The 27,275-nt window shown below is 41.2% G+C and overlaps 3 protein-coding genes and 1 long non-coding RNA gene across 10 annotated transcripts; 2 read left to right on the forward strand and 2 right to left on the reverse strand.

The window, feature by feature from the left end:
- Window positions 1-878: 878 nt before the first annotated feature.
- On the reverse strand, window positions 879-2,046 carry LOC103985512 (protein POLYCHOME-like). Its single transcript, XM_009403235.3, has 2 exons — window positions 1,602-2,046; window positions 879-1,532 (listed from the first exon to the last, which is right to left on the reverse strand). The coding sequence occupies exons 1-2, from the start codon at window positions 1,848-1,850 to the stop codon at window positions 1,182-1,184; spliced, it is 600 nt and encodes a 199-aa protein (XP_009401510.2). The 5' UTR covers window positions 1,851-2,046; the 3' UTR covers window positions 879-1,181.
- An 845-nt stretch (window positions 2,047-2,891) lies between these two features.
- On the forward strand, window positions 2,892-8,896 carry LOC135639058 (uncharacterized). Of its 3 annotated transcripts, none has more exons than XR_010496837.1 (6): window positions 2,892-3,030; window positions 4,664-4,898; window positions 5,399-5,617; window positions 5,734-6,006; window positions 6,079-6,125; window positions 8,700-8,896. It is a non-coding gene; the product is annotated as an uncharacterized LOC135639058 (long non-coding RNA). The 3 variants fall into 3 exon arrangements; XR_010496835.1 differs by having other exon boundaries at window positions 4,664-4,851; XR_010496836.1 differs by lacking the exon at window positions 8,700-8,896 and adding an exon at window positions 6,231-6,673 and having other exon boundaries at window positions 4,664-4,851.
- On the reverse strand, window positions 7,351-9,911 carry LOC135639056 (transcription factor bHLH130-like). Of its 3 annotated transcripts, none has more exons than XM_065152795.1 (6): window positions 8,833-9,911; window positions 8,151-8,461; window positions 7,909-8,070; window positions 7,765-7,830; window positions 7,627-7,689; window positions 7,351-7,530 (listed from the first exon to the last, which is right to left on the reverse strand). In XM_065152795.1, the coding sequence occupies exons 1-6, from the start codon at window positions 9,452-9,454 to the stop codon at window positions 7,471-7,473; spliced, it is 1,284 nt and encodes a 427-aa protein (XP_065008867.1). In that variant the 5' UTR covers window positions 9,455-9,911; the 3' UTR covers window positions 7,351-7,470. The 3 variants fall into 3 exon arrangements, with proteins under 3 accessions (XP_065008867.1, XP_065008866.1, XP_065008868.1); XM_065152794.1 differs by having other exon boundaries at window positions 7,621-7,689; XM_065152796.1 differs by lacking the exons at window positions 7,351-7,530; window positions 7,627-7,689; window positions 7,765-7,830 and adding an exon at window positions 7,696-7,731 and having other exon boundaries at window positions 7,831-8,070.
- Window positions 9,912-14,428: 4,517 nt separating this feature from the next.
- LOC135638510 (protein cornichon homolog 2-like) lies at window positions 14,429-18,932 on the forward strand. 3 transcript variants are annotated; one of them, XR_010496620.1, is made up of 6 exons: window positions 14,429-14,587; window positions 15,653-15,834; window positions 16,694-16,816; window positions 17,604-17,688; window positions 17,769-17,824; window positions 18,402-18,932. XR_010496620.1 is itself a non-coding variant. In XM_065151641.1 (5 exons), the coding sequence occupies exons 1-4, from the start codon at window positions 14,513-14,515 to the stop codon at window positions 17,671-17,673; spliced, it is 450 nt and encodes a 149-aa protein (XP_065007713.1). In that variant the 5' UTR covers window positions 14,429-14,512; the 3' UTR covers window positions 17,674-17,688; window positions 18,402-18,932. The 3 variants fall into 3 exon arrangements, 1 of the variants encoding a protein (XP_065007713.1); XR_010496621.1 differs by having other exon boundaries at window positions 17,774-17,824; XM_065151641.1 differs by lacking the exon at window positions 17,769-17,824.
- The last annotated feature ends 8,343 nt before the right edge of the window (window positions 18,933-27,275 follow it).

Consider the following 27,275-nt stretch of genomic DNA (forward strand, 5'->3'; position numbering starts at 1 on the left):
ATTTTTTAGTTAGAGATTATAATTATGTCCGGATATCAAAACCTCTATATAAATCTCATCATTTTATTTAATAAATTAACAACACATGATCGTAGGAGGGTCAAGAGCTCGGCCCGACGGATAAGACGGGGCGAAGCTGCTCTAGGGCAACGATCACCAAGGAGCTCCGACGGCGCTGTAGGCGAACGACTGTGGCCGTTGGGCACAGGCAATGTCGTTGGCCTTGAACAACTCTCGGGCATGGTCGACGGTAGATACCACGACGCAGGGGGTGGAGCCCAGGTAGAGGAGCAGCAGGGGTCGACCGCTGGTTGAGCTTGGAGTGCTTGGTTGGTGGTTGGGCCGAGGGGGTGGAGGTGGCCATTGATGGCCTTGGAGATGATGTCGTGGAAGATTTTGGAGGCAACGAAGACAGTAACGAGGAGGAGGAGAATGAAGGCATGGGAGCTGAAGACTTGCTCCATTCTCGCATGAAGCTGGACGCAAGCTTAATTGGAACCGCAGTTGTTACATGCTGAAGAGCCAGCAATGAACTGCAGGACAAAATGGATTTGCTTTAGGATTGCGCTAAGCCTTATGCTCGCTCTTCTTCCAATGACAAGGAAAAATCATCATCTTGCTTCAAGGCTTCGAGCAATTTACCGATTTGGCATCGGTAAAAGAGTGAAGCCGAGAGGTCACAAGCGATGCAACCATTGGCCGCTGCACAGCTACATCACGGCACTTCTGCAAAAGGTAGTCGACATTTAATAGGGGAAGATGAAGGTAAAGGTTAATTTGCAGAAACGCAAACCTCAATCGTGTGCACGATCTCACGGATTGAATTGATTTGGCTCCTTTTTGCCCCATACAATATCTTCCAAAAACACCAAAACGAAGACACTAAGAAGAGCTTTGGATGGTAATGATCCAAGCCGAACAAATTAAATCAAATGACCTTTGACCACATATGCGAGATTGATTCCAAGATGGCCGGCGTCCGGATCGGACGCCACGCCAAGAACGAGATAAGTTTGTTGTAGTTGTAGCGGGAAGACATGGACGCATGATCGAAGAGCGGTCCTCACGAGGAGATCAACAAAGAGATGAAGCAGCAGCAGTGTCCCAGACCATGTGGATCTCCATAGGCAGCAGAGTTGCTGGCTTTACCCATCGCATCGTGGTGAAACGAAATGTTTCACTCACCGCATCGACAGGAGAGTGCGTGTGGGCTTCTTCATCTTCGCATGCGGTCCCGGCGACATCTTCAGGTTCCTCAGCACGAGCCTTTCCATCTCTGCAATGGTGCTCTGCAGTTTCTCCTCGAATTCAGTAGGTCTCATGTCTTCTGTCGATGGATCGGTCGAGACGGAGACCAGGCCGGAGGAAGGGCTTTGGAGCGAATGTCCGATTGGAGAAACATACCAGGCATCAGAAACATCAGATGAGAGGGCTTCACCGAGTGATGTCTGATCCGGCTCTTTCATTTCACGGTTTCTGTTCCTCCGCTTGACCCTCGCTGCAGTCGCACGCATCCTTCTCCTCTCCAAGGCCTAAGTACAGAACAAAGTTTAGGGCATGTATAACATGGCATTCAAGTGTTTAGGGCAAGATCTCCTTACATTGACGACCACCGTAACGTCACGGAGAGGTGTCCTAGGGTACCAACTCGGTAGAGGACTCTTCCTTCTCCCGACACGGCGTCGGGCTGTCACCACCAGTGACGGGGGGATGTTCTCCTTGTCGTCGGTGGTGAACACCAAGCTCTGCTCACGCCTTGATCTTGATCGCACCACCGCGTCTGGGAAAGCTACCGTCCGGATCCAGAACCCTTCCCCCGCGTCCACCATGGTTCCCAAGCCCTGATTCATGCTCGTCTCTCCTCTTTTTTGTCGTCGCCTTCGACTTCGGAGAGAGCGTGAGGGAGACGGGAGAGGGAATCGGCGGCCGGGGAGCGAGATTGAAAGAGAGAGGGGGGATCGACTTAAGTAGCGTTTTAGGCGACGGGGGCGGTGGTGACGGGACTCGGAACCGCCGGTCACCGCCGCTTCCAGTGCCGCCTAGTTTTGAATTTTCAAAATAGGAGGAGAACGAGCGGTGACGACATTTCGAAGGGGCGTTTGGCGGATGTGCCGCAGGTTCAACTTAATCAAGTTGTGCACCCCTACATGCATGAAGCTTTGGATATTTCAGCTTTTGTTATTTATCAGAAAATCTAAATTTCTTGGCCTGTGTTTATTAATCCCTCAAATTAATATTCTAAAAACATTTTGCTGATGCTATTATTTGTTCACCAACAATATCATCTTTAATAAATATTTATACATTTTATATAAAAATATAAATTTTTATATTATCTTTTTTCTTCAATATCTTATTTTGAGGTATAAATTTAATTTGGATTTGATATATTTGGGGGTGGTATACCATACCTACTTACTAAATATTGAAGATTCAAAATCTATTTCTGAGTCAAAAATGATGAAGTACTAGATTCACTTAAAAAGAATTTGAGGTTTAAAATCTCATCCGATTTTTTTAATAAAAATATCATTCAATTTTTTTATATTTATAAAAAATTATTCAAAATAATATATTTTATATAATTAAATGAAGTCAAAGTACAATGGGAATAATATATTTTTATTTAATTAAATGAAGTCAAAGGACAATCTAAGATTAACTCAGAATAATTAACATCTCAAACAATCAAATTATATTTAAAAAATTAAAAATAATTAATATTTTATTATTATTTTGGAATAACTACTAATATAAAATACATATCAAAATGAATCAACACAAAACATTGGAACCTGTCATTTATGTAATAATGCACTAATTAATATAATATATTAGATGAAATCCTATTCACAATGGAACCGTCTCTAATTAGGGCTGTTAAGTATATATTAGGCTTCCTCAATTATCTCCCATGCGACCTAAACAATCTCCACTGACGAAGCCCGTCACGCCGGCCGCAGAGCAATCTCCTTTGCCGCCGTGACGAGGTCGGCCGCATCGCGATAGGGCTGCGAGGGGCGCCACGAGGTCATAATTTCATTGTTGCTGTTGTGGTTGTTGTTTTGGCACCATATTGCTTTGTCTATCAGTTGCTTGCTGATCATTGAACGTGTCTTTTTTTGTATGTTATTGGTAGTGAAATATTCTATCATTCAATTCGATCCCGTTGAAGTGTTGATGGCACTTTTGAGTGATCGTTTGTAATCGTTTGTGTGCGAGCATTCGCGGATATGATTCAAACCGCGGTGTCTGTTGGAAAAACAGATGAAAATGAGAGATAGTTCAAAGATGTAATTTGAATGTCAGGAGATCCCAACCCCCAATTGAGGTGCAGAATTTGGGCTGCAGATGAACTTATTGCTGCTTTTTAATATCATATATTAGGATGACATTATGGGGCAATCGTACGGTTGCATGCATATAAATAATGGAAAGGCTGTCTAATAGGCAGTACAGAAGCCACGAATCTAGTCAAGAGATGACAGTGTTCAACGAAAAAATCTGATTCAAGTGGAATGCTAGTAATTGAATTTTCACATGGTCAATTGATGTATCAATTTGTTCAAGCAAATGGCAAGAGGAAGTTAGATGGTGTACAATATTAGAAGCGTCCCCTAAGTTGTACCAATCTGTAACTTGTGTCTCCTAAGTTGTAGGTAAAAGGGTTAGTTTAGGCTTCAGTCTTGTGGCTTATGACACTATATTGGAAGAGAATCCTTGGGAAATTTCCTCTTTTTGTTATTTTTGTGGAGCTGAACATTAATGCCAATCATGATGAGAGGATGGATGCACATAAACCTAATAGGGGGAGTTTCATCTGGTTGCTCATTGTTTGTTCTATTAGTGGTCTTGAAGTTGGCATGGTAAATTTGCTCTCACGCATAATATGGCTAGGTTCTGGATCCCAGTGTTGGGTTGCTTTAGGATCTTAAATTGACTCTTCTTTGGCATGCTGAAGAAGTCCTTAAATACTTCTTGACTGAATTGCAGAGATCTACATCATGTATTGCAGGTTTGAGCTGTATCTGAACACAGATAGCTAATCTCTTTGGGCCTAGTATCTGATCCAGCTTGAACTTTGCATTCTGAACTTCCTAATGTTTGTATGATATCTTTATTAATAGCTTCTAAGAAAAGGTCAATGGTATATTTTACAACTTACTGGAGCCTAATTGTGAAACCATTTTTGTTTTTGTGCACTATAACAAAGTTCCATACATTTCTAAGGTGGATATATTTTCTTTAATCACCAGTTTTGTTGATCCATTGCTAGGGTTTTGTGATGAATCTTATCCTGAAGTTCACTTGGTGCCCACTCTAACCCTTCCATATGTTATTGTTCAATTTCCTAATTTTGGTAACCAAGTCCTGACTTGCATTTAGAAAGATGCATCAGAATGAATTAATTAATTTATGGTGTATTTACAGAACAAATAATGTAATCTTTTCAACTTCTCATGTCTCTTTACTAAATCCATTGGACAGGAATTCTCCTTACAAATTTAGAGGTGGACACTATATATATATTTTGAACATTTCAGCATGCTGCTTATTTACCATTCGTGGTGTATGTAGGGTGTGCAAATCTTTCCCTGCAATTTTGAAAAAGATGTACATGCCAGTTATATCTGATTCCATCTCAGAATCAAAGTTTATGCAGACTGCCGATTGTCCTTCAAATCCGTTACTCAGCACAGTTGCTGGATCTTATGCTTTTCTTTGGATGCCAATGGAGATGGTACTGCTTTACAAATTCAGTTAGTGAGCACCTGAAATAGTTGATGCTGGCATGGATGCCACGAGTGATTGGGTTGACAATGAGCACCGGGAGGGGCTCTTCAATGCGTGGTAAAAACTTCCACTGGGAATCATGGAGCTCTTCAGATAATGTGCATGTAGGTTTTGGTTTTATATATATTTTGCTTTATGAAATCTATCAGGTAAAGGCTGCTCACCATTTACATTTGGCATTCTGTTTGAGTGTTCTGGTCCCAGGCCAGCACCCATGAATTATAGTTATGGAAGAGAAGTACTACCACTTACCCACAGAAAAATATTGCTAGCACTGCTTTCTGCTTGCCAGTTTTCTTCCACCTCGGAGAACATTCTTCAGCTAGCATTTTGAATTGTGATTTTATCAGTAAAGATGAACTTCGATTTGTTATACTTTCTCTTTTTCCCACTTAATAATCTAACACCATTCCAAGTTCCTAATTTTGATCCTTATGCCAATTAATCAAGGTTTGTATCTTACTTTTGAAAGTTAATGCCAGAAACCATCGCATCAATATCTGTTTGTCATGCATCATCTCCCTTTTTCCCGAAAAGGACATCTAGGTGATTGAGATTCTTTGTCATATTATTTATGTGACTCTTACATGTTTGATAATTGTAGGGGTGTTGATGCATCGGAGAAGTTGACCTGGGCGTGTATTCAGCCTGAAATTTTCAGGTACCATCTTCATTTTCGGATCCAATTATTTTATCAGATCTTATTTTTTACCTGATAATGTGCCGAACCAACGTATGGTGTGTGGATCCTCAATTTGGATCTGTGATCTGCAAACCTATCAGATTCAACTAAAAGAGCTAGGACTTAGATGGATCCGACCTGGTAATGCCTCTCTGCATTATATACAATCAATCATGCTTTGCTATTGTTTATGTTGGTGTGAGACCTGCGAATAGGGGAAATCACTGTGTAAATTGACTTGAGATACGAAATCACAGGTTCAGTAGCTCAGGTTCACAGGTTCATGTCACAAATCAGCCAACATTTGTGGCTTCCCTTGGTCCAATGGCAAGCACCTACCCATAAAAATCCACTGCTAAGTTTAATGTATTGCATCTGGGTGAGAGGTGGTGGTCATTCTCCAGTTTCTGCTGCTTCGGATTTAATCCAGTGGGGCGAATCCATTATTGTTTAAGGTGCAATGCATCTGTGAGGAGGACATTTGATTCTGCTGGCCGCTATGCTCTCCCTTGTTGGATCAACCTGTTCAGGTCTTTGGCTGTAAACTTTTAAGAGGTGTTTTTGTTGCTCAATACTCATCAATCGTCTTTTACTTGTTGCAGACATTGATGGATGTGCCCCAAGTGCTCATTTTGGCTTCCAACATCAGGTATCAGCTGGCAACTCATAATTCTATTGCTCTACATGTTACATACTAGCATTAAACATAGTGTTTTGGAGTATCATCAATCATATTTCTGCTGGGTTTTCCCAGTTTGGTAAGCAAGGATCAAGGTGCATCGTACATGGGTGCTGCTTTGGATCCCAGTAATGTCGTCAAGAACAATTTATCTACCGAGGGAACGGTAAATGGATCATTTACTGTCTCACATGGGTTATGCTCGTGGGGTGGCCCTCCATGGGACCACCGAGCACTAAATCCAATGGGGATCTGAGCTGCGGTAACTCTCTTTCTCTCTCTAGATTTTGCAATCTGCCACAGTACTACTGAATCAGGGTGCCCACCATCTCGACTGCATCAATTTCTACCTGGCCTCCAAATCTAGATCTATGATAGTACCAGTGAACCTGCAGAACGCAATCCATTTCCTTTCCTTGTGCCCTTTGATCTCAGCTTGATGATTACCTTTGTGGATGTGAAATCAAAGCTCTCTCCATCCATCCATCTTTCTGCGTCCATATTCCATCGCTTTTTGTTCTCATGTTGCTTTCTCGGCGCTTCCTACTTCCTCGTCTTCTTCCCATCACCTTCTGCTGGATTGAAATCTTATCCTCTCCCATCATCGCCCTATTGTCTACAGCTGCGGATGTTTTAGACCACCGGATCCTTCCAATACATAAAGCTGACTTGACATGATTTCTGTTTCCATTACAGCTCACATGCATATGGTAACAAAATTCATTCATATTCTTGGAAATGTCATGATCTAAATTAATTACAACAAGTCAACTTTTCGTGGGAAGAATGATACAGCTATTTGTTTCTTGCTATTTTGTTGTTTATCTATTCTTTTACTTGGTGGGAAGTTGATGGCCATAACAATCAAAACCACAAGACAGAGAAAGGATCCCACAACCACCTCTGCTTGGCCCCCCCCCCCGCCTGCCGCCATTTCTTTTTGAGGGTTGGTTGGGAGCATTGAATTAGGCAAAGCCAAGACATGACATGACGCGAGTACATCATCCAAACTGGGTGTGATTTGACTCCGATTCAAGACTAGCTTAGCTAATTGTAGCAGGAAAACATCGATGCCCCACCCATTTCAGCTGTCTGAGATATGCTCCTCTGATCTTAGTGCCCTTTCATGGCGTCAGCCGAGCAAATATATATGCTTTCATTGTGTGTGGACAAGAGATTAAAACAAGCATAAACATTTAGGAAACAATGTTAAGTATATAGCTTATTAGTCTGTGATCACATAGCTATACATTTCTTTCTTCTTTACATCCTTATCTGCTTCTTTCTGGCTCTGAGATCTCCTCTTCCACTTGTGTCAGTAGGGCTTCTGCCTGCCAGCTGAACAGCTGCAGCTCGCCCGGCTTTCCGATAATGCCTTCAAATATCAAGTCCGTACATGAATAAACCATGCAGCACTAATGTGAATCTGCACACAATCAAAATAGTTCGGCGGTAGAATTTATACCTTCACCTGTTTCTGGAGATCCTTGATATAATCCACTGCCAAATCTAGCATGTCTGCTGTGTTGGTTTGCTGTCGATTGTCCACAGCAAGTTAGACACTCGTTGTGACTACCTATAAATCTTAGTTTGTGTTAATGTTGATCACCTTATCCATGTTAGGAACAAGCTCTTGGAGCTTCTTCATCCTCTCGCTAATTCTAGTCCTCCTTACCTGCCCAAAAGCATGATGATTGGTTAAGCCTGTGTCCGCCAGATCACGGATTAGAGACGCGATCAAGAGAAGAGTTACCCTCTCGGCTATGCTTCGCGGGTGAGTGGCGCAGCCTCGTTTAGCTCTGATCTTGCAGGGGACTGCGTCATGGAACTGTAGGAACTTTTCTATGGTGGCTATCTCCGACGTAGACCTCGGCAAGCTAAACAGACCCAACCCATGGTTCCTCACCTCTCCATTCTGTTCCCAAGTAAAAGCAGGAAGACTAGTCAGCGGAGCTTGTGGATGGAATGGAGCAGATGGAGAGGAGCTGTAAGTACCTGTGGCAGCTCCAGTGGACTGAGACCTGTGACCATCTTCTCCTCGCCGTCTCTGCTTCCCTTTAGACCTGACAAGCTGTTGTTGTTGAAGGGAGAGGAATCGTCCCAAGAGCCAACCGGGAATCCCGGTATGTAACTCCGGCCGCCGCCTCCGCCGTCTTTGGGGCTGCTACTCCCATCCATGTCGTCGCTTTCCATCTCGGAGATCTGCGACATCACGGAGTTTTGCCTCGACGAGAAGCTTATCTGACCCTTTGATCTATCTGTTGCATCCATCATGAAGCCACTCGTCCCTCTCCTCATACCATAACCTATAGCACAAATTTTAAGGTCCTCTGCAATCAGATAAAATGGACTTCGCATTCCTGTCCTCACACCAGGAAAGGAAAGTTTCCACATGTTTTTGACAAACAGCAAATAATGAGCGAGAAATTCTTGTGTGTCCTAAATCTTGAAGTTATAATCATCAAATATGGACAACAGTTCTATAAACGGATAAAAATCTCATGGGTCAATCTGAATCTGCTTCTTCTTCTTCTTCTTCTTCAGGACTTGTAGTGTAGGCCCTATGAACAGTTAGGTTACTGGATCTTTCAAAGATCTTCCTGACCTCAAAACTATTGCCAATAACTACGCCAAGAGTGAAGTCGTACAGTTTCAGGAAGAGGAGAAGAGTTTGTACCTTCGTCCACGTTCAAGTGAGAAAACAGGCCAGCAGGAGAGCTACTGTGCCTGATGAGATTAGAGGAGCTGCCGAAGTCTCCGTGCTTGAGTTGTGCCGCCTCCATCGTCAATGATCCCATGACGGCCCGGAACGGGCTCTCCGATGAGCTATGGTTCGGCATCTGCCGCTGCTGCTGCTGAGGACGGAATATCATCTGCGGGGCAGAGGTAAATCCTCTGCTCTGCTGTTCTTTGACCTCCTGTGCAGAAGGCGGCAGCTGCGGGGGTGGAAAGTGAGGGCTGCTCTGGCCGCTAGCGGTGGCGGCGCCACCGGAAGGACCGTCCTGGGTCTCGTCGCGGAGATCCGGCGCCAAGAACCGGGCGAGCATGGTCTCGGTCTCGGGGCTGGAGGCTCTAACGGAAAGGAAGTCCTCGCAGACTTCGCCGAGCAGCGAGCTCGGGGCTGACCGATACCGGAGGAGGCCGGAGCTCATCTGCTGCTGCTGCTGCTGCTGATGCTGATGCTGGCGGCGGAGGAGATCGGATTCGGCTTCCGCTGTTCGTTGTCCACTGAACGGACCGGCGGGAGGGTAAGGAAGGTTGAGATCTTCCGACGGCCGCCCCGACGGAGACCCGTACATCACGTCTCCTCCTCCCTCTTCTCTTCTCCCAAACCGCCCTCTCCTTGCTTACCACTTCAAATCAAAAGAAGCTTCTTTTCCCACAAAAGATCTGAACCTACAGCTTCCGCCTCTTCGCCGTGAGCGCAGCTCCAAGAACCAGCTTCCCAAGAAACCACCCACATCCAAAGCCAAATCAACCAAACTATGTTATCAGCTACAACGAGGCAAATTAAAGAGGCTGTTCCGATCGGGAATCTTGGGGACGAACCGATAAAAATCGTTCCTTTCACGGCTCGCCTCCCTCTCTGACGCCCTTAAATTACTCATGATGACCATCGCGAGACAGCTTGCTTCCATCGATCCATCTCCTCTCCGACACCGAAAGCAAGGCAGTGGCTTTCGGCTATAATTACCACGACGACGACGAGGACGACACAAGAAAGAGAGCGAGAGGCGCCGATTTGGAGTGGTGAAAACGCGAGCAATCGCTGCCAGGCCTCCGAAGTCCAAGTTATTTATAACATCAAAGTGACCAAACTGCCCTTGGAGTTATATTTTCGTAAATTAACCAAAATATTCTTCATATACTCCATCCTCGATGCTTAATTGATGGATTCGGTTGGGATAGATCATATGGATTCGTGACAGATGCAGTCAAATTGATGGACGCACTGAGTCAAGGATTGTTCGGTAATTTTGACCAGTCAACGACGGGGGTACTACCATAATTTTATGGCGAAGAAGAGTTGGCCAACCTGTATTAACAACCTTTACGCACACGTGAGTGGCACGAGCTCCCAGAAGCATCCCAATAATATAAATATTCCGGGAACCACACGGGGAGGCCGTTGACGGGCGAATAGGATGCCGTTAGACGGCGTCAGGCGCTGCAGAACGCGCCTGCCCCGTCGTGTTCGCCTTTTGCTGCCTCCCCACGTGACCACGACTCACGGAGTTCCCGATTCCGTCGCTTTCGTCTCCGGCCGCCGTCAAACCCCCCGTTTGTTGGCCCCACCACGCCCTCCCTTTTCCTAAACACCCCCGATGTGTACGTCCAACTCCAAAACTGCACCGTTGCCTGTGGGTATCCATTGAATACTATTTTTGGCAATTTCTTGGTGTGTCTGGTGACTCGTAAGCGCGGCACCGATAAGAAAATTTTACCATAAATAGATCTTATCAATCTTGATCGGAATTAATTAATTTAATTATAAAAATATTTATATGTCACAAACCCCAATCAAAGATTTTTCGAGACTTCGAATCTATAATAATTTTTTAATCAATTAACGAACATGAATTCATTAATCTTAAAATCATGATGAGAAAAAAAAATTTCATTCTTAGGAAGAATAATGGTGTGATTTTGAGGAGTTTCTTGATTAGTGAGAGGGATGAGGACCACCACTTGCAAAGCATCACTTCACTTGTTGTGGCTCTCTCCCTCCTTTTGAGTGGCTAAAAGGTGCCACCACTCTTTGACTTCTTGGTGATAAGAATAGCGGTATCCCTTCTTCTTTCTTAGTATTTTTTCTTTGGTGATTCAACTTAACATTGGGATTGTGGCATGAGCTTTTTTTTCTTGTGCCTTTCGACGTGAGGCTAAGCATTTTATTAGACTGTTGAATACTCCTATAGCTGCATCTGACCACCATCACATCAAAAGCACGAGAATTTGTTTATCTCGACTTTGGATGAATGAATAAATGAAAAAAAAAAAGAAAACATGGAAATAACTTTATTATATTTATATTTTAGGTCATCTGCATGGCACGTGCCTTCGCATGATCCCATGTTTGACGCCATGCCGTGACGGCACGGCCACCGGCGATCAACCCGACCGATAAGTGCAGCCGATGCACGTAAAGAACAGCAAAAGAAAAAAGGAGAGGAAGTGATGCCTTCGGCATTGAATGCATTGAATTCACCGTTTACAATACTGTGCATATGAATCCGAGGCTTTTGCATGATCTTACAGGAAAGCATATTATCTCAAGAACCTTGATCTTACAAAAATCAAGGTTCTTGAGATCCATCAGAGCGAGTCCTCAACTAGCTTAGCTATTCAAACAATGATCTGCTTGCCTTTTTCTTTTTCTCTTTTCATTTCTTCGAGGGAAGCTGAGTTTTTATTTAGGAATCTTCAAAGAGAAGCTCCTTTTGGTGGTGCCACGGTCTCATACAAGTTGTAGATGGAGTGGAAAGTGAGCAGCTCCTTCAGTCAACACTTACTTGGCAACTCCAATGCAAAAGAATTTTAATTGGAGTTCTTCTTTGATTAACTATCATGTGAGTCACCTATATTCCTTCCTCTCACCCTTTCCTTTTCTCTCTTTTTACTTTGCATCCATTGGCACTTGTTGTGTTCTGCATGAGAAGCCTGCTGCAAAAACATTATAAGATCTCATTAGGACTAATCAAAGAGTATTGCTAATAAACTATGATAGCTTAGGACTGCACGGAAAGGAACTTCATATATAATTAGCTTCGGTTTCGATAAAATAATGCCATTACACTGCTCTAATCTTTGGTTACCACAATCTTTAACAAGCACTGGTTCCAATACCCCTTCCAAAAGGACCTTTTGCACATTGACTTGTGCCATGAGGATAATGCATAGAATTCAGCATCTTCAAGAGGTTGACCTTGGAATTGGGATAGCATAAGGGATAAGGGAACATCTACTACATATCCACCATGCTAATGCCAAGGATCTGTAAACTCCCTTATTCTACCTGTGCGATCAACAAGTAGGCATCATGTTCTCAGATGCTATACTCGAGTTGGTTCTTGAGAATGTGTGCCATATATTCCTAAAGTGCCTGCATAAGAGAGCATTATTGTAAGCCAAAGGATTTAAGCAAGTGGAGTGTCCTTATCATCACATTCTTTGGATTCAGATGGTAGGGATTCAGCAGTCTTCTTCGAGCAGTGATGCTCATGCATTGTCAGCGCATGCAGTGGAGCAGTGCTAGTACTTTCATGTTTCCTGCATTTAGTAGGGGGGTGTGAAGCTTGTCTTGATCATTAGAATCAGCAGACAGACAAGCACGAGGGGAGTGTGTGATCCTTGTTGGATAGGAGGGAAGCACATCTTATGGGCTTTTTATTCCCTTCAATTATTTTGATCCATGCTTATCTGTTGCTCTTTTGGTCGGATGGGGATTCCATGAACACATCCTCTTCAATGCTTTTGCCCCATGCTCCTCTCTCTCTCTCTCTCTCTCTCTCTCTCTCTCTCTCTCTTGTGTGTATTAGAACGTGAAGTTTATGTTTCTCATGGAATCCATGGAAGATGTTCTAATGCTCTCTTATCCTTGGATCAGCATGCTGTGGCAGCAGTGGAATAGCACTGTGGAATGGCTGTGGAGAAGTAATGTTTACTGCATGCACAAGCCTGATTCCTATCTTGTGATGGTATGGTCCTGTCCCTCTCATATCTTAAGGTGCTTCAGCTGTGGATGTGGTGGTCACATGACACAATTTGACGTGCCATATGGATCCTCTCATATCTTTGTTCTCAGGAGGGGGGAGGAGCAGCCAAGTCTGAGGAACATGGACATCATTTACAAGGGAGTTTTGAGGTGATCAGGTTTCAGCGACAAGCATATCACATGCTCTCTCCACAAAGAGTGGAATTTTTTGTTCTTATAACTCAGTTTTATGATTATGTCTTCTTACCCAAATAGAAAGAGGATTAGAGGGAGCAAAGAATAAGACATGCTTGACTAACTAATCAAATAAATGATGCTGGAATACCTCGATTAATTTAATAATAAAAATGGATAAGATTAAGATTGACTCATGAATGTATTATTATATACTTTAGTTTAAGTATTTTTACTAATAGTTTGGGTCAAATAAAATTAATAGACCAGTTAACTTATGAAGCTCTGAAATTTAGGCATAGTGAGTGGAGTGACCACTAAGTTACCAAGTTACATCTTAATTAGTCTCATATTGGACAAGATTTGGTTTGATGAATGTATTTATTTTGACTAGTCATTTGGGCTAAACAAAATTGATAGGCTAGTTAACTTGACTCAAATCATGATAATATGAGTATTCTAATTTATAATGATTTTTTAGATCGATCATTCAATTCTTATTATATAGGAAAAAAAAATTAACCATGCTTAATTTATTAATTTGTGAGGAGATATTAAACTTTTGAATTTGAAATATATTTCTCTGAATTAGATGGTGATTAATAAAGCGATTGTTGAGATGTTAGTGAGATCTATGGGCATTCAATTAAGATTTAGACTATGAACTACAATTTTCTAGCTTCATTAAAATGGATCAAAATGAATTGATCTGATTTTTTGATTCAAAGTAAGTAGATCAAAACTAATTTGAACATACCTAATTGAATTCATTCTAAATTGATTAATTCGATTCGATTAGTCGATTTATAATTTTAAATAAATAAATAAATAAATATATTTCAAAAGAATTAGTTTCATTTTATGAACCGGTTTAACTGAATTGGATCGACAAAAAAGATTTGTTAAATTAGACCTATTGATTGGACTAACATCGTTAAAGGGGTCCCTACGTCAGTTTGATTAATCAAATTGAATCGACTAAAGACTTAAGTCATTGAATTTGGATAGATTGATATATTTAAAATTAAGATCGATTTAATTCGAATCAAATTAATTGATTAAAATAAAAAAATCTTTAGAATTAGAATCATTTATAGTTTTTTAAATCAAATTATTGATGAATCGATTCCGATCAAATCTCTTCTCAACCAATTCGATTTTGATACTAATTTCGATTTGATTTGAACACCCACTCCACTAACGTATTAGTGAAATGTTGGTTCCACGTTTCGGTGGAAAGAAACAAAGTTCAATCTACCCATTAGACACGTGGAGTGGTTTCCGAGGTGGGTTCCACTGATTCCTCCACTCGGCTGTGCGCGTAAACATGGACGCGTAAGACAAGTGTTGCGTGTTACTTGTCACTTTTGCTTCGCTACTCGGGCTTAATGCCCAAAGTCGAAATCCGGAATCCTATGGTTCGATTCGATCCCTTTCTCCCCTTTGAAGCGACAAGATCGAGGCCGCCATGGCGTGGGAGCTCTTCCTTTGGCTCCTCGCCTTCGCCGCTGCGATCTCTCTCATCGGATTCAGCGCCTATCAGGTGAAACTTAAACCCTAAACCCTGCTTGTATCCCCCTTTCGACTCGCCATCTCTCAAGAACATCCCAAACCGTGCTCTGTTTTTTGGCTTTGTTTCGTATATTTTGGAGCCTTTTTTTCTTCGGATTGTTGCCGTGTCCGTTGTCTTCAGCTTGTGTGGTTAATATTTGTCTTGTGTTGTGAGATTTCACGGGAAAAAAATGCATCCTTTATGCTGTTAACTCGACAGTGGTGCCTGCGTCGTGGTATAAGTTGTTAGCTTCCCCTTACCTTTTTGTCCCCTTGGTTTTGGAATAGTTCGTGAACGTGTAAAAAAACGATCTTGAGTTCTATTTGGTTCTTTAGCACCAGCTTGAGCTCCAACATTGCCTTTGAAGTTCCCTTTGATTGCACAGTTTCTACAACCTGGTGGAAGGTACAGTAGCTCCATCTATCTTCAAAGTGAAGGATGCCGATCTTTTTCTCTACATCACCTAGTAGCTGGCAGCTTGGAATTACTAATCCGTCGTTCTTGTAGCTTTCCAGTTATGATATATTTTAATGTATAAGCTCCAGCATCAGGCAGACATACACAAACTGAAGAAATGATTCTTCTGCCAGTATTTATGGGCTTGCTTAAGGATTGTACAAATCCTAAAATGCGTAATGCATGTTAGTAGCCTATACTTGTCAATTTAAACGTGTACATGTTCTTTATTTATTGAAGGCAAGGCAAACTGGTATAAAGTGCAATATGGCCTCAGTCATCTAACATCCTCTTGTGACATACAGTCATTATCCTTTTCTTTTTTCCACTTATCCAACCATATGCAATTTTATTTATCAAGTACCAGAAGTTCATTTATCTGTTTCTCATTTAACGTGTCAATAAGTTGCTTCTCTGTTTCTCATTTGTCTGATTAAAATAGGGATTTTGGTATATTTGTTGGTTTCTTATGTTAATATATTAAGTTCAATTTACCTGTATCTGTACAAACTGCCTGGGGGTTGTAACAGGGTATTTAAATTTTTTTAACCATGTACCTTTTTGACCTTCTAACTTTTCTTGGTTTTACTTATGTAACAGCTCATTTGCTTATCTGATTTGGAGTTTGACTATATCAACCCATATGATTTATCATCACGAATCAATGCTGTTGTGGTTCCAGAGTTCATGGTGCAGGGAACCTTATGCATTTTATTCCTTCTGACATGGCATTGGTTTCCATTTCTACTAATGGCTCCCATCACTTATTACCACACAAAGCTGTACGAATCATCTCTTTCCTATGGTTTTATGTTTGGTTATATGCCTTCTTTTTATTTGTTGATGTGCTTAGTAGATTCCTTGGGAATTTTCAGAGCCATCAAGATGTTCATGTTTGATGTTTTTGTTGCATTAGTCATATCATTGTCTGCTGGATAAGTACTAAGTGTTAATTATTTAGTTCTAAGATATCTTCTGGTCTTACAATTTTCTAAATCTAAATGCATCAGTCTACCTGATTAATCAGATAGTTGTGGTATCCCTGAAAAGTTTTATATAGTTCTAATATACTTGATGCATGTGGGAGTCTTTTAACCACAGTTCAGCTTTGTGGATGATATATGGAATTGAAGAAGGTTCTGTTTGGCAATGCTTCCTCATTTTCATATGCATGACTATACATTTTTTGTAACAGGGGATGGGCTTAGTTATGTTTTTGCAGGGTCAGGAGGCTATATCAAAAGTTAATGTATGGTTCAATCACTTAGAAAAGGATATAACATTTATTGTAGTTGTTTAGTATACTACTTTGACTTTATTAATAAAGTCTTGGTTAGGAAACTGGACTTGGTTTCACTTCAAGCTTTACCTAACATAAAAGAGAGAATACCTTGATTCACTGTCATTTAAAACTTGAATATATACTTCATTCTGTATATATCCTGAAGAAACTTATAAAATGGACATCTTACATCAGTATGTTATTGTTAACTGCTGATGGCATGTTTCGACCATTACAGTGTGCATGTTCCAGTTAGTCGGTTTTCATTACTTATCTTTTGCCACTTGTGGCATCTTATGTTTTATAAGTTCATTGGAACTGGAATAACTTTACATATGATACACTTTTTTCTACTCCAGATATATGAAAAGGAAGCATCTAATTGATGTTACTGAGATCTTTAGACTGCTGAATGAAGAGAAGAAATACAGAATAATCAAGCTTGCTTTTTATTGCAGCATTTTTATCATTGTTATTTACAGGTATGCTTCTAGGTGGCTATTGTTTGCATTTCAAGTTCATCTAAAACCTTTATGCATTTTAAAACTTGAGCAGTTATGTGCTTTCACTTTGTTGGATGACAACAAATCACATGCTGTTGACCATACCGGCAAACTTTCTAATGCAGTCTAGTATAAAAAGAGTTATTTCTTCTCCATACAACCAAATAATGAAAAAAGGCCAAAAATAGGAAATTTGTTAAGAATGTCTCCTGCTTCTGTCTACTGTTCTTGAATCTTCACAGGAAGTCAGGAACAGTTGTAATTTCATTCAGGGATAAAAGAATAATAATTTTAGGACAAAAGTCTGAACATGCCTTATTGAAATTTGGATCATTTCAACTTATTTTCAAGTATGTTGTTTCCATACTAGTTTGAGTCTGAATGAGAATCATCAGATATATTATATTGTTATATTATGCTTAAAGCCATATGTATGGGTCAATTATCTCTCATTGACTAAGCTATAACGACACTCTTCTTGGTCATTGAGATTTATGGTGTTCATTCTGCATTATTATCTTGTTTCTTGAAATTTTAGAGTGCTATACTTTCTGGTTTGTGGTGAGGTCAATGAAGGTAAAATCTTTATAATTATATATAAACTATCTTGAATTTCCTTATGTGTGATATTTGGTCAATGGTTTTTGCTTTCGGTTATAATAACTTGCATGAGTTGCATTTCTTCATTTCTCTTTGTTCTCTGCTATTAGCTTTTAGTTTTACTATTATCTGAATCAATGTCCTCGCTAACACAACAATTTTGCAGGCTTGTCACAACTGCTGTTCTTTTACTTATGGAAGACGATTATCGGACTATGGAGTCTGGGATCTTTTAGTGTGTGTTTCTAGAGGTATGCATTAATTCTTTCTTGCCAGATTGCTGAAGGATGTTGTTAAGTTCATTACTGAGAAGTCTTCTGCGGCATGAAAGTGCAGAGCTTGTGTAGATTTTGAGGAAGCCGGCTTTAATCTAATGGACTATTCCAGGCATGATCAAATCAAATATTCCAGCATCAACCTGATCTTTGTTTTCTTCCATTCTGATGATCTAACCTCATGCCATATGTGTTACTTCACTAGATAATCCATATAGTCCTTAGCTTTATCGTTTAATGTCATATAGAATTAAATTCACCCTAATTTTGATCTTTCATGCTGTATGGGTTGAGAAATGTAGCAATAATGGATTTTTGTAATAAACAATAATATACACACCTTGCTGGTTAAATATTGGAGATTTGAATGCTATTAGATATCAGTTAAGGACATAAGCCACTAAACTAAACTAATATTTTGTTTAAAACAATAAAAATAACTAGAGAAATCTTTACATACTTTAAGCTTACAAAGTGCTCTTAATGTAGTCTTCTAGTAGCTATATCTCTAACAAAGCTGTTGTCTAGTCTTCTATAATGTTCTTGGTCCTGCCATGTGGTTGTACTAGATTGTTGCCATGAAACGTACGAAAAGGATAGACGAATCATGCTATCGGCACATTATCTTTTCCAATGCATTGATAGGGGCTTGAAAACCTTACAGAAACCTTTTCTTCATGTATATGCAGATCTTTCAGATCGGGGAATTTGACGTCAGTTGTGGAGTTGAAGGATTCTCTTTCAAAGTTCCAGACAACTCTTCTTAAGAAAGATGTATTTGTTACCATCGAAGCTGTCATTTGCCTCTTGCCATTCTGCAAGGAGAATAGGAGGATTCCCCGTGAACACTGAAGTTTTGGCGCAACTTTTGCTTCATGTATCGTGTAATCACTTCAGCTGCCGCTTGTTTCTTGAGATGATTTGGGCGTGATATCTTTCTGTCTTCATCGAACTTGCATTATGATTCATTTTGTTTATGCCTGATGCTGTAAAATTGTTGAGAGTAAGAGTATTGTATCCTTGTGTTCTTTGTCTTGTTTGGACAGATACGTGATAACCTCACTGGTGGTCTTCGGACCCTTATTCCAGCTCTCGATTCCGTTCACCGGTAGGTGAGGATGAGAAAGTGGAACTCGCATGGTTTTTGTGCTGGTATAATTTTTCTGTAAGCATTAAACAGTCTTGTTATATCTGGTAACCTCACTGGAGAGTCATCGGAACTTTTTGCTTCGTGTAGAATGATCGATTTGATCACGGTCGACCGCCAAAATGACCCGTCAATCAGGACCGGCTTGAAGTGTTCTCGTCGGACCCACTCATATCGAGTGCTGGTCGTAGGATGTCGTAATTCCCGATGGATAAGCGGTCATGATGCATGCGCCCGTCAATTTTATAGGATCCAAGTTTGCCATCTGACACACTGGGCCGTACAATTGAACCGGTTATTCTACAATGTCCGGTTCGGTTCGGTTAGATCAAGAAAGGGGCCAGATTCTGCTCACCGGAGTGAGCTTAGGGCGTCGCAACTCGAACGCTTTTGGGTCGAAAATTATTTTTCGGAAGCTTTTTAGCGTTCGAGTGATCTCAGGTAAGCACACCGGATAGTCGGCGGACCTTTTTTTTATTTCCTCAAATAATAATTACGTCATTGCGCATTCGAATGGCCGGAGAAGGCTTCCCTTCGAAGCTTCTTCGGCAATGCGGAGAGGGAGGGAGAGTTCTGGTGAGCATACTCTTGGATTTCGTCGCCTTCTCCATCTCTGTCTGTTCAATTTCCGTATATGCTTGTCATGATTCCAAGCAGAACGGACCATCGGTAAGCTTGGTGGCAGCAGTGGATCTTCTGATCTGTATCCGACTTGTTCTTTTGTGCATCCTCCCTATACTATTAGGTCTTATTCTGGGTGGAATTAGTTCGGATGTGTGTCGTTAATCGGAATCTTGGAAGACTTGGAATGTAAATGCATTTAAGCTATTTGGCTTTTCTTAAGATCGAGGATTCTGTTCTATATGCATTTGCATTTGCATCTCCATCCTTGATTTGGTATTCGGATGTGTGTCGTTAATCGGAATCTTGGAAGGCTTGGAACGTAAATGCATTTAAGCTATCTGGCCTTTCTTAAGATTGAGGATTCTGTTCTATATGCATTTGCATTTGCATTTGCATCTCCATCTTTGATTTGGTATCTGCAGTTTGGAGACCTTCAATAATGGTTTTTTTGGGGGCCCAAAAGGCAAAATTCATAAATCACAAAAAGATGCTTTTCTTTTTTGCAATATTGTAAAAGGTTTTCACCGTGAAGTTGGAAAGATGGAATTTTTAGATAAAAACTTGTGTGTCTAAGTGTAACTCTGGAGTGCAGATAAATCAGCACTATGTGAGTGAGCACCATGATATTATAGATGAGGATCAACATTTTCTAAAATCCTGAACTTGAATTTTCATTCAAGGCAACTGTTAAGGCTATACTTTTCAAATGTTGACCTGTTAGATCCAAGTTGTCCTTCTAAATTTCAGTTAGTTCCCTTTCACTGCTCTGATACAATGAGTTATATATCATGCAAAACTTGACTGGCTTATTAGAGGTTCATGTATTTGAAGATAATGACAAGAGGATGTTACCATTACAAGGAATGATCAGGTTAGGTATTATAGATTTATTATTAATGAGTGCACCCTGCTGGTGCTGCCATCAGGGGAGGAGAAGATGGGTTCTTTGGCAGCTCAGGGGGGACCAGCTTGACCATCTTGGGGTGATGCTACAGGTTGTTGGCTGTGGCATGACTGATTGCTCCTGAAGTGAAAATGCGGGTCACCTTCTGATTATTGGGTGGGCACAGCATGGGTCAAGGTTCCTTTGGAAATAGGACAAGGGAAGGTAGGGAAAGATTGATAGGAGATGACAAAGGAATTCAAAAGGGACAGAAAGAGGAATGGAGGTGACCTTTTTATGAATATAGTTTTTTTAATCTATAAATATTGTTTAACAAGTTCAATTAGACATTTATCTGCTTGTCCATGATTTTATACTGTTTATTGGTTCATTTTGTTTGCTCTTGCAATATGTACAATAGTTGAGTGGTAAACATGGAGTACATGTTATAAAAAAGAAAAAGAAATTGCATAGTTAGGTACATTAATCTTAACCAGACCCAATGTTAGTGGGAGTCTTGCTCACCGAACCACCCTTTATATTTATCCTAGAGGTGTGCATTGATAGAAGATAAGATTTTCCTAATTATATGAGGAAATTTCTCTATTCTGTTGAGGAAAATCTTCTATTCTGTTAGGAAAATCCTCTATTTGTATAAATAGGAGAGAGAACATGTTAATGTATTGAAGCATCTTCAACTATTCAATAAAGCTTCATTTAATATTTGTTTTTATCTTCTATTATTTCTATCATGATATCAGCCGCTAGAGCAAGCTCTCTTCTCGCTGCCACTCATCAGCACTGCCCCACATTTCTTCCTTGTTGTAGTTATTTTCCTTCCTCTTCTACTACAGCTTCCTCTTCTGCTACAGCTTCCTCTTCTGCTACAGCTTCCTCCTCTGTTGCAGTTTCTTCCTTTGCTGTAGTAGCATCACTATAATATTGCTGTAGATTTCTTCTTTATCGTCGCAGCCATCGTAATCGCAACCACTACCAACGTCGTTGAGAAAAGCGAAGCTTCGCTCTTGCCTTCGGCTAGCGACCAACGTCGCTGAGAAAAGTGAAGCTTCACCCTTCGGCCAGCGACCAACGCCGTTGCATTCCTAAGAGGCTCCGTGGTCAATCCTCATCTTCCTCACCGCGGTAGTCTTCACTGATCTGCCAACATTCGGCAGACTTAAGGAGAATGAAGGGAACGCCTGTGCCATCACAGCAACAGCAATCGCAGCAGTAGCAGCAGCGATCTACACTTATCTTACTCATGAAGCCTCTCGCTTGTAAACAATTCTTTGCATCGATCCAAGATTGGTATCCTTGTCAGGAGCACCATCTTGTGGGGGCATGATAGAAGATAAGATTTTCCTAACTATATGAGGAAATTTTTCTATTCTGTTGAGGAAAATCCTCTATTCTGTTAGGGAAATCCTTCCTTTTAATTTGTATAAATAGGAGAGAGAACATGTTAATGTATTGAAGCATCTTCAACTATTCAATAAAGCTTCATTTAATATTTGTTCTTATCTTCTATTATTTCTATCATGCATTGACTATACCTGCTTGTGCATGACGAGAAAGTATCAGTAGTTGGGTTTATTAATGTATCGAAAGAGTGCAGCTAAATGGAGGAAACAACATGGGTGATTTTTAAGCACTAGAAGGTCAGAAGCTACTACATGTACAGACTGACAGATACACATTTTGATGTGCTGATATTGATGAACACATAAACAAGTAGTTTGCTGCATGCAGTGTCAAATTTGCAGTTCAAAATTCTTTGAAACAAGCCATGATATGTTGGTGTTACTCAAATAGGGTAGATCTTAAGGTTCTTGTCACATGGAGAGAGGTGCATTTGGTTTAATGTGGAATTAGATTCTTGCAGATTTGTGATTATACGTCAAGCCATTCTTTACCCTACGTTTGCTTGCATAAAATAACCAATCTATACAAAAGCTTTAATTAATAGATAAACCAGATTTTGGGTAGTTTATGTTCCTAACACCTCATCTCATACATGAGTTGGTAGAATGTCTCAGATTCCCATATATGCTACCTGAATTATGTAGGAAATATATGCAAACAGCAGCATGGCACTCGATGTAGGATCTTCTACTTTAATTTCATATTAAATTATCAGTTCCTAGTAATTCATGTAAAACATAGTCCAATAGATAAGACAAACAGAGATGCTGACTGATCTGTCAGCTTGGATGACCACTAGGCCCTCAAGTATCTCTTTCTTTTTTCTTGGTTCTAATTCGTAAGAACGTATATAATAGTGCTGGGTCTCTTTCATGTTGCAGATGCTGAGCATGACTGCAGGGGAGAAAAGGCTTAATGGGACCATTTGTCAACCAGGCGAAACACAACTATCAATGGCGAATTTTGTATGGGTGATATAGATCGAGAAGAGTCCTGTGATCAAGATTTTTTTCTCTCAGTATCATCATCTGATTAATGCAACTCTTTCTTTTTGTGAGCTACAACATCTCAACGAGGAGGAAGAAAGAGACCAGAGGCACAACTTGTCTCAACACAGCAATGCAATAAATTGCAAAAGGAGGGATGACAAGTCCAAGACATGGGGGACCTTGTGGGAGTTCTTGGCATTGTGCTAACATGGGCAAGATGCTGACGAGGGCTTTCTCTCCATATGTTCATCCAGCAAACAAGGACGGGTGCTTCTTGGGACCCCTTGCACTTGCCTTGTTTCGATCAGAATGCAACAAGAACACAAAAATGAATCCTGATTCAGTCCTATTTGGTTGGTCTCTACAAGCCGTAGGGTATCGAAGCAGACAAGTCATAAGCAGAATTAGAGGATACTGTGTCTTCTTCTGTGCATGGATTGCGAACTTTTTGTTCTACTTGTTTGTGATGAAAGATTAAATTCCATGGCATGTTTCTACTGTCTTTTTGCGGAACTCCATGCCTGACATGAGTTCCTCCTATACTTGGCCCTCTTGAACGTCGACTTATTTTTGTTGTCTCCTTCTCTAGCAATATAGAAGCTGCTATTATATCTTTCTTGATCCATAGATTAGATGGATGGATAAATCATATATCTGTTGTCTTAACTTTGGAACAACTCAGTCTCAAACATGCTATAGAGAGACATCAGTGCCAATCATTACTGCATAAAAGGAACAGTCTAGTGCATAGTGTTGCTAAGGATATATTCTCTAATATGTGCATTTAGATTGACATTACAAAACAGAAACCCAATGTCCAATTAGCCAATGCTCACGTTATTTTTGTTGATAGGGAATCATTATCTGATATATATAGTTGTCATGTAGAGTTTTTGATTGGAGGAAAATATCCAAGTCATCTGTCTATCGACATGTAAAAGATGCCAAGAAGATGTTGTGGTAGTTAGAAGTTCTAAACTACCTTGACCTCGATTTTTAAATAGGTGACATATTAGGAGTTCGATGTTTTCACCTTGGAGACATCTCGAACAACCCTATGCTTACAGGTCTAAACTACCTTGGGACATCCTCCACCCTTGGGTTGTCTAAAAATAAAACGTAAAACTTGATCGTTTGGTGGCTAGTAGATCGGGAGGAGCTTGTACGAGAAAGGAGAGACATCCTGACCTAAGGAGGTGGAAGAATAGGATGGTGGAAGATTGATCGGTTATAGAACCGATACCGTGACAACAAGGGACTCGAGGATCGACTTGCCCTGCAGGGTACTTGTACAAAATAGAGAAGGCTACTAAGGAGGCCTTGGAGACTCAAATGGATAAATAAGTCTTATCCATATGGTATGGGAGGATTTACAAGGAGGGAGTTTATCTCTCTCCTCCTACGATTTAGACAAGTGTCCTTTCGAGATAATTCCAAAGGGACACTAATAGATGAAAGACTAGAAAAGTACCATATGAAAGACTAAAAAAGGGCTAAAATCCGTCATGGTGGAGGTAGAATGCCAAATATGCCTGAGACATATGAGTCAAGAAAGACCAAACCCCATAAGGAAAAATTCGCCACGACGGAGACCAAAGGCAAAATGTGCTTAAGACACATGAGTCGGGAAAACTCAACCCGTATGAGGAGAAATCCACCACAACGGAGTCACAAGATAAAATATGCATGAGGCGGTGAATCGAGAGAACCCGACCCACCGTGAAGACAAATCACGACGAAAACAAAAGGCCAAATGTGCCTAAGGTGCACGAGTCAAAAAAATTCGACCCATGTGAAGACAAATATGTTATAGCGGAGGTGCAAAGCAAAATGTGCCTAAAGCACATGAGTTAGGAAAACCTGACTCCCATGAAGAGAAATCAATCACGATAGAGGCACAAGGCAAAATGTGCTCGAGGTGCGTGAGTCGAGAAAACCTAATCTGTGTGAAGAGAAATCTGCTGCGACGGAGGTGCATGGCAAAATATGCTCGAGGCGTATGAGTCGGTAAAACCCGACCCAAGTGAGGAGAAATCCGTCATGGCGGAGGTACAAAGAAAAATATGCCCAAGATATATGAATCGGGAGAACCCTATGCACTCGAGAAAAAAATCCACCACGACGAAGGCATAAGGCTAAATGAGCCTAAAGCGCATGAGTTAGAAAATTTTGACCCGCATGAAGATAAATCTGTTATAGTGGAGGCACAAAGCAAAATGCTTGAGATGCATGAGTTAGGAAAATCTGACCCATGTAAAGAGAAATCTATCATGGTGGAGGTGCAAAGCAAAATATGTTTGAGATGTATGAGTCAAGAAAATCTGACCTGTGTGAAGAGAAATCTACCACTACGAAAGTACAAGGCAAAAGATGCCCGAGGAGTATGAGTCGGGAAAACCAAACTTGTGCGAGAAGAAATCCGTCATGACAGGCATAATGCCAAATGTGCATGTGGTGTATGAGTCGGGAAAACTCGATGCACACAAAGAGAAACCCGCCATGGCAGAGGCACAAGGCCAAATGTGCTTGAGGTGTGTGAGTTGAGAAAATCCAACTCATGTGAAGAGAAATACACAATGATAGAGGCACAAAGCAAAATGTGTCGGAAATATACGAGTCAGAAAAACCTAACTCGTAAAGGAGAAATCCACCATGGTGGAGACACGACAAAATGTGCCCAAGGTGCATGAATCAAAAAAACCCGTGCAATGAAAAATCCACCATGACGGAGGCACAAGACCAACTATTCCTGATGCATGTGAGTCAGAAAAACTCAACTCATGTGAATAGAAATATGCCACGGTGGAAGCGTAGGGAAAAATGTGCCCTAGGCATGTGAGTTGGGAAAACTTAATCCGTATAAAAAGAAATTTGTTACAACAGAGGTGTAAGACAAAATGTGCTTAAGGCACATGAATCAAGAAAACTCAATCCGTATAAAGAGAAATCTACTATGACGGAGGTGAGGCATATTACAAAATGTGCTAGAGGCTCATAAGTTGAGAAAATCTAACCCATGCGAGGAGAAATCTACTACGGTAAAGGCACAAGACCAAATATGCTTGAGGCTCATGAGTTGGGAAAACTCAACTCGTGCAAAGAGAAACCCACCACAACATAGGTACAAGACCAAATATGCCCGAGGCATATGAGTAAGGAAAACCTAACTCGTGTGAAGAAAAATCTGTCACAACTAAGGTACAGGGCAAAATGTGTCCAAGATGCGTAAATTGAAAAAATTCAATCTACATAAGGAGAAATTAGCTACGACGGAGGTATAAGGGAAAGTGTGTCCAAGGCCATGAGTTGGGAAAACCCGACTAGCACGAGAAAAAATTCGTCACAGTAGAGGCACAAGGCCAAATGTACATGGGACGAGTGAGTTAGGAAAACTTGACCCGTGTGAAGCGAAATCCACTACGGTGGAGGCGCAATGTCACGGACAAACTTCTAAATAGGATGTTTGATGTAATACTTATGTATGTTCGTGTCTTTTGGCATGTTCATGCCTTGTACAACATGTAGAGGGGCGGTCGAAGGCATAATAGTCTCATTTTAGTTGGGTTGGTGGTCTCTTTAGGCTTGTAAATAAAAGTGGTGTCATGTGGACACGTGCGAGAGATTTTCAGTCTGTAATGGACCATTTTACCCTTTGTTGTGCCACTGTTCAGAGCTTGTAAAGTATGTTTGTAATTTGCATTGTCTATGAAGTGTTTTTCGGAGATGTTTGCTTGTGGATCCCGATTGAGGCGTTCTCTCTAACCCGTTCTCTCTTTTGTTGGTCCTAAGGGACAATGGGAGGCTTCGGGGAGGCTGACCTTTGCGAACAGACACGCAAGGGTGCCGCACGACTTAGGCAAATCTAGCTAAGTCCGTGATAGATGGTATCAAAGCGGGACAAGCACTCATAGAAACACTTCGCATGCAAACGTGGGGGACCTAGCGGGGCTGCGTTGAGGGCAGTCAGCACACGCGCGACCGTTTGGGGGAAAACAGGCATGAAGATGTAGGGAAAAGGAGTCGCTCAGAGGAGCGGGCATCTGAGATTAGCATTCAGAGGAATGGCCAACCCTTTGCGCAAGAGGCACTACGAGAATAGGCAAGCTTGGAAGAATGTGGAGCGCACAAAGGTTGGGATGGCTGAGTTTGAGCTATGACTCAACATTAACAACTATACTTGATGGTGCTCAAGGCAAGCGAGGTGCTTGGTAAAGGATGAGACCATCCAAGGTGGAATGAGTTGCTCAACGACCAAAAGAGTTATGCAAAGCTCACAGAGGTGAGGGGAATTGCTAACTCGAAGAATTTGGTACTCATGCATGGGCTTGTATGCGGACGATGGAATGTTCGTGGCCATCCCAAGGCGACTGAAACTCGGCGCCATGGAGCATTGAAACTTTCTCTTCGGCATGTGAAGGATACGTCCGTAGGAGGCTGAAGTGTGCAACGAGTTCAGCATGTTGCTAGGCCTTGAGGGGTGCAGCGGGGACTGTATTGA

This window comes from Musa acuminata, chromosome BXJ3-5 (genome assembly GCF_036884655.1).
Source record: "Musa acuminata AAA Group cultivar baxijiao chromosome BXJ3-5, Cavendish_Baxijiao_AAA, whole genome shotgun sequence".
NCBI lineage: Eukaryota > Viridiplantae > Streptophyta > Magnoliopsida > Zingiberales > Musaceae > Musa > Musa acuminata.

Bases quoted from the DNA above. Each gene is read 5' to 3' on its own strand.
- LOC103985512 (XM_009403235.3), bottom strand. From the start codon at position 1,850: ATGAATCAGGGCTTGGGAACCATGGTGGACGCGGGGGAAGGGTTCTGG. The intron at 1,533-1,601 runs GTAAGGAGATCT...TTCTGTACTTAG, and splicing joins ACGTTACGGTGGTCGTCAAT to GCCTTGGAGAGGAGAAGGAT.
- LOC135639056 (XM_065152794.1), bottom strand. From the start codon at position 9,454: ATGTACGGGTCTCCGTCGGGGCGGCCGTCGGAAGATCTCAACCTTCCT. The intron at 8,071-8,150 runs GTACTTACAGCT...ACTTGGGAACAG, and splicing joins GTCCACTGGAGCTGCCACAG to AATGGAGAGGTGAGGAACCA. The intron at 7,690-7,764 runs GTGATCAACATT...GACAATCGACAG, and splicing joins TTGTTCCTAACATGGATAAG to CAAACCAACACAGCAGACAT.
- LOC135638510 (XM_065151641.1), top strand. From the start codon at position 14,513: ATGGCGTGGGAGCTCTTCCTTTGGCTCCTCGCCTTCGCCGCTGCGATC. The intron at 14,588-15,652 runs GTGAAACTTAAA...CTTATGTAACAG, and splicing joins TCGGATTCAGCGCCTATCAG to CTCATTTGCTTATCTGATTT. The intron at 16,817-17,603 runs GTATGCTTCTAG...ACAATTTTGCAG, and splicing joins TTTATCATTGTTATTTACAG to GCTTGTCACAACTGCTGTTC.